The sequence below is a fragment of the Glycine max genome, chromosome 7 (genome assembly GCF_000004515.6).
Source record: "Glycine max cultivar Williams 82 chromosome 7, Glycine_max_v4.0, whole genome shotgun sequence".
Taxonomy (NCBI): domain Eukaryota; kingdom Viridiplantae; phylum Streptophyta; class Magnoliopsida; order Fabales; family Fabaceae; genus Glycine; species Glycine max.
The window spans coordinates 13,798,277-13,804,918 of record NC_038243.2 but is presented as its reverse complement, the minus strand read 5'-3'; the positions used below and the strand labels follow the sequence as shown (position 1 = coordinate 13,804,918).

The following is a 6,642-nucleotide window of genomic DNA, read 5'->3' as shown; positions in this document are numbered from 1 at the left end:
CAAGATCATCAACATTGTTTTCATCCGATGATCAACGTCTACGGTACCTTTCTCAGTTTTCTTCTAGAATAATCTTAGACCCTAAGTATCTAGACGTAGAGTTCTTTAATGATGAAACGTTTGATTGCTATCAAGTGTTTCAAAATTCTGGTCTTGTTGATTTCATGTCATTTAAATTGTCATATTATCCTGAACTTGTAAAGGTCTTCTACTGCAATTTAAAAATTCAGGATGGTATTATTATGTCTGAGGTGCATGGTACTTCTATGGTCATTGATCAGTCACTTTTCTTTTCTTTGACTCATTTACCCAGTCAAGGTGCACCTTTTGAGGGCACCATTGTTGATGACTGGAAATTCGATTATTCGAGTCATGATGCTCGTCGCATGGTCTGCAATGATCAAGCTGACATGACCGGTAGATTGTTGGCCGGGTCATTAACTTTTGATAATCGCATCATGCATTATATCATTGTTAGGATTTTGCTTCCTCGGTCTTCAAATTTAGCACAAGCCTCTGAGGAGGATTTGATTCTTATGTGGGCTTTTCTAACCGGTCGTCAGATCGACTGGGCCCATTTGGTTCGGTACCGAATGCATAAGGCATTACGGGCCAATGCACCTCTTCCTTATCCACATTTGATTACTCTGTTTTTGCGTCATTTTCAAATTCCGCTTGATGATGAACCCTTTGTTCAAGTCAAGCGTTCCTTTGCAATTGGTGCTGGAGCAGTGACCTCCTTTGGGTATCGTAAAGATCGGAATGGACAATGGCTGAAGAAGGATGCACTCCCTCCTCAAGATGAACGTACTCCTTCACCTCCCCCTCAACGTGAAGATTCCGCACTCATGAATGAAGTCCTCTCCGAATTACGGGGTCTTCGTTCGTATGTTGGTGACCGCTTTGACTCGTTAGATTCACGCTTTGCCGGTATGGACATTCGTCTTACACAGCTTGAAGAGGATGTCGGATACATTCGTCAGAGTTTTGATCTTCCACCACCTCCTCCGTCTTCTTAGATTTTAGATTCTGCTTATTTATCTTTTATAAGCCGTGTATTTTGGCTTTTAGTTTCTTAGAATTTACATTATTATGCTAAGTACTTTGCTTATTTTTCTTGTGTTTCAGTCTTGGATATTTTGTGGTTGTTGACATTTTATGTTATTTGAATTCTGGTTTGATTATTTTCTTGATTATGAGTTTGGCTTATTGGATTTAATACTCTGATACTTATATCTTGCTACTCCATTGTTATAACTGTGTTGATTTCCGAGTTCTTTGGCTTTTTGATGTTTCCAAAGGGGGAGAAAAAGGTTGTAGCAAAAGCTTAAGAAAAAGCTTAACAAACTTAGAAATCAAGTGATCATGTATTCCGAAATATAGGGGGAGAAAACGGATGCACACTTTATCTATATACAATTGTTTGTTGCTTGCTTGAATCTTGATTTCAGGTATTGTATTGTCATCATCAAAAAGGGGGAGATTGTAGATGCAATTGGCTTTGATGTTTTGATGATGATCATGATGATGTGTTGCAATTGATGCAAATGGGCTTTTCAAGATTAAAATTCAAGACAATACTTCAAGATTACAAGTCACAACATCAAGATGATCACTAGAATATTAGGAAGGGAATTCCTAATTGAATTAGCAAAGGTTTGGCCAAGTGATTTAAAATAAAAAGTGTTTTTCAAAGCTTTTACTCTCTGGTAATCGATTACCAGAGGATGTAATCGATTACCAGTGGCCAAATACGTTTTAGAACAGCTATAAAAATTTGAATTCGAAATTTTAAAAGCTGTAATCGATTACACAATTGTGGTAATCGATTACCAGCAGTTAGTAAACGTTTTAATTCAAATTTTAAAAGCTGTAATCGATTACACAATTGTGGTAATCGATTACCAGCAGTTAGTAAACGTTTTAATTCAAATTTTAAAAGCTGTAATCGATTACACAATTGCTGTAATCGATTACCAGACAGGAATTTCAGAAAAATAATTTCAAGAGTCACAACTTTTCAAAGGCTTTACTCATGACCACCAATGGTCTATATATATGTGACTTAAACACGAAATTGCTTAGAGATTTTTCAGAACTACAAAGTGTTTATCCTCTCAAAAAGCAATTTCATTTTATCCTCTTAAAGAATTCCTTGGCCAATTCAATTGCAATTCATTAAGGAATTAATTGAGTGCTCAGTCTGTAAAATCCATCTCTTTCAAGAGAGATTTGTTCCTCTTCTTCTTCTCATTCTCTAAGGGATTAAGAGACTGTGAGTCTCTTGTTGTAAAGAATCTCTAAACACAAAGGAAGGGTTGTCCTTGTGTGTTTAGAACTTGTAAAAGGAATTTACAAGTTAGTGGAACTCTCAAGCGGGTTGCTTGGGGACTGGACGTAGGCACAAGGGTGTGGCCGAACCAGTATAAAACTGAGTTTGCATTTTCTCTTCCCTTAATCTCCTTTATTTATTATTGCTTTATATTCATATTCAAGTTGCTTCATTTGAATTAATATTTAAGAAGATTGTCATTAAGGGAATTCATAACTTAAGTAAAAAGTAAGATAGATTTTTAATTAGGGGAAAAAGTTTCGGATATCTTAATTCAACCCCCCCCTTCTTAAGATATCTGAGGCCACTTGTCTAACAGGCGCAATGGTGGCGTACCCACAGATGAATCGGCGATAAAAACCGGCAAGTCCCAAGAAACTGCGTAGAGCACGAACGGAGCGTGGAATGGGCCACTGCGCAATGGCTGCAATCTTTGAAGCCACTGGTTAAACGCCGCGGTGCGAGACGAGGTGACCCAAATACTCCACCTGAGGTTGAGCGAAAAGACACTTGGAGAGCTTCAGAACGAAGTGATTGTCATATAACACCTGAAAGGTTGTTTGGAGGTGACGCAAGTGGTCGCTGAGGGAGACGCTGTAGATGAGAATATCGTCGAAGAAGACGATGATAAAGCGTTGAAGGTAAGGCCTGAAGAGAGTGTTCATTGTCGCCTGAAACGAAGAGGGCGCATTGCAGAGGCCAAAGGGCATAACCTTAAATTCAAAGTGCCCGTGGTGCGTCCGGAAAGTTGTTTTGGGAATGTCCTCCGATTGCATGTGTATCTGGTGATACCCTTGCAGCAAATCCAGTTTTGAGAAGCAACTCGCGCCGCCGAGCTCATCCAAGAGCTCATCAATGGTGGGGATTGGGAAATGATCCTTGATTGTTAAGGCGTTCAATGCACGGTAGTCCACGCAGAACCTCCAGGTATTGTCGGATTTCTTCACCAACAGCACCGACGAAGAGAAAGGACTCTTGCTGGGCTGAATGATGCCGCGTTGGAGCATTGCCTCAACCTGAGTCTCAATCTCGCGCTTTTGATAATAAGGATATTTGTATGGTCGAACATTGACGGGGGTGGCATCTGGACGCAAGTGAATTTGGTGATCAGTATCTCGTGCCGGTGGGAGCGTTGTCGGGTCCTGAAAGAGAACGGAAAATTGATGGAGAAGGTGCTGGACTTGCGGGTCAACGGGGATGGTCAACGCGAGTTCGGAATCCTCAGGGAGCACCGTAATGTGGAAGCAAATGCTGTTGGGTTGATTGCGGCAGACACGTCGGAATTGAGGGGAGGAGAGCAAGTCTCGTTGAGCCACAGGATCACCTTGGAGCTCGACTATCCTGCCATCATGGAAAAACTGCATACTGAGCTTAGTATAATCAGTTAAAATAGGGCCTAGAGATTGTAACCATTGCACGCCAAGGATGACGTTGGCGCCGGCAATCGGAAGGACATAGAGGTCGACGGCGAAGGAATGTTGCTGAAGGTCGATGGTGGTGGAATCACAAGTCGTGTGGCACTGCAAATGCTGGCCATTGCCAACGAGGACCTTCAATGGAGTGGTGGGCCGACAGGGTAGCCCCAATTGGGCCACGAGCTGGTCCTGAATGAAATTGTGGGTACTCCCACTGTCAATCAGGACCAGGATGGGGTGGCTGGAGATGTGACCGACGAGCCGCAGAGTCTCTGGGGCAAGGTGGCCCGCGAGGGAGTTGAGGCTGATGTGGGCTGGGGTTTCGGGTAACTCAATTGGGCCTGGAGTCGGGTCGCCTGGGTCAGCTGGGTCTATATTTGAACCCACGTGCTCGAGAGGGTCGTCCTCATCTGCTATCAGCAGGTGAACCCTAGGGGTGCACCTATGCCCCTTGTGGAACTTCTCGTCGCAGGAGAAGCAGAGGCCGCGCTCGAGGCGGGAGGCTAGCTCCTCTGGGGTCAGCCGGCGGACCGTGGGTGGTGGTGACGGGAACGGACGCGGAGGTGAGGGCAAGAGAGGAGGAAGGGGTGAGAAGCGGGGAGAAGCAAAGGGTGTGAGCGGCGGAGGCTGCGTTGGAGCCAATGGCGGCGGCGGCGGCGCGCGGGGTCGTGGGATTTGGCGGAAGTCAAAACGGAAGTCGCGGAGCTTCTCCTCGTGGAGACGGGCTAGCCCTGCCGCCTGGGCCACGATGAGGGGTTGGTTCACCATCACCTCGCGGCGAATCTCCGGCACGAGTCCAAATACGAAGCAGCTGAGCAGGAATGGAGCCGGGAGTCCAACCACCCTATTGGCCAATTCCTCAAATTCAGATAAGTATTCCGTCACCGTTGTCCTCTGTGTAAGCTTGAACAAAGACCCTGAGGGGTCCTCATACTGACTTGGGGCAAAACGATTTTGCAGTGCCTGTAGAAATACAGGCCAGGAGGTGAATTGTCCGTTGCTTGACATCCACTGGAACCAAGCAAGGGCTCTTCCCTCCATGTAAAATGCTGCAATGGTGATGCGGTCGTGATCCGGGGTACCGTGGTACTCAAAGAACTGGGTGATTTTAAAAATCCACCCAAGAGGATCCGTACCATCAAATCTCGGTACATCTAACTTCATTCTATGTGAATGTGCAGGTATCGGGCTACGAGGTGGAAAGGAAGGGGAAGCAGAGGGGGTAACGTGTTGCAGAAGGTCCTCTATGCGTGAAGTTAGTCGGGCTAAGGCAGCCTCGACACGATCGTTGCTGGATTCGGCCATGGGAGCGGGAAGAACAATGAAAGCACCAGTGTTGGCTCTGGAATTCGAGGTCCAGAATCCTCCTCAAAGAAGAAAGTAAGAAGGTAAGGAAAACTTGAATATTCTCATTGCCTCATAATCATTATTACATGGTATTATATAGGTGGTTTCATAACAGAATTGTGCTGAGCTGGATAAGTAGGAATCATTCTAGAATATGGAAGTAACAGAATTGGTTATGTATCTCTTAACAATTTTCCTATTAAGCATGAGGCTGAGTGTATGAGGCTGCTATGTAGATGTATTCTTTTCTTTAAACGTAATCCTTTAAGTAGCTGGGCTTAACAATCCTTCTTTTGGGCTTTTCTTCTCCTTGCACCCCTTTTTTCTTCTCTTGAGCTGAACTCTGATCTTCTTCTTCCTCAGCATCTTCTTCTTCATACCCTGTACCCGTATCAGTCCCATTGATGCCTTAATAGCTTAAGTTGTGGCTGCCGTTGTATTGTTTAAGTTGTTGTTTTGATTCTTTCCCCCATTCATGGTACAGATTAGATCTCATGTTCACAAGTACATATTTTTTTGTGCCATTTTCCTGCATCCCTGCACTTGTTGAAGTTCGTAATGATCATCTTTCGAGGTATGTGCGTTTAACCCGACTTAGTGATCATTTATGTTTTATATGATTTTTGGGACACGAAATACTTGTTTGTTAATTAGGAAGCCTTTTAAGTTCATTTCTCTTTCAATTTACTTCCCCACAGCAATTGGAAATGTTAGTAAAATCTGAAATGTAGCAGTATAAATGGAAAGGGTGAGGGGTCAGGGGGCATCATCATTATTCATTATATGAACCTTACAAACAATAATCTAACCCTTTTCTAATCAAGTTAAATACAATACTCTGAAGGTGTTGAGGCTAGTCTACTGCCACTCACTGTTTAAGCATATTTTTGTTAAATTAAGTGGTTAAAATGATGTGAACTGAGTCTTATAACATTGTATTATGATACCTGGGTTGCCACAAAATAATGTGAGGTTTAATCATTGTCATTTCATCCATAGTTTCTTACAAGTCAGCAAATGTTATTGTCAATTGTTCCCTACATAGAATGGACGAGTTAAATAAAACTGTTGTAGAATCCAACTTTTTTTCGAAACCATTCGTCCATTTCTTCATCATCAGTACTGTCATTATTGACAGAATAAAAGTCGGCATCAGTACTCAAGTTGTTTGTGAAACAAAACTTGTCATCGGTTTCAGTTTTCCAAGAAGGGCTTCTGCACTGATTTGGCAACTCAGTCTTCTATGCTTGTCTCCTTTGTACCTTAGTCAAGTGAGTCTTACCTCCAACAATAGGAAAATTTATAAATTCACAAGGATGATTTCATTTATTTAAGCACTTGATATTTTCATTTGAAACCTCTATAAATGTCCAAATAGGTGAATCTCTGTTCCTTTTTTTTCTTTGAAACAACATTGGTATTAGGGACACCTCTACTGCCCTGATGTGCCACAAAGGCAAATTTGCTATTCTGATAGTATAGTGATGAGACACCAAGGCAAATTTGGTATTAGGGACACCTCTATTATTTTAAGTATTAGCGTTACCA

The 6,642-nt window shown here is 42.8% G+C and overlaps 1 protein-coding gene across 1 annotated transcript; it reads right to left on the bottom strand.

Annotated features, from left to right (window-relative positions):
* Nucleotides 1-2,778: 2,778 nt before the first annotated feature.
* On the bottom strand, nt 2,779-5,052 carry LOC102668259 (uncharacterized). The gene has a single exon (XM_006584148.2). It carries the CDS (start codon nt 5,050-5,052, stop codon nt 2,779-2,781), a length of 2,274 nt encoding a protein of 757 aa, XP_006584211.2.
* Between the last annotated feature and the right edge of the window lie 1,590 nt (nt 5,053-6,642).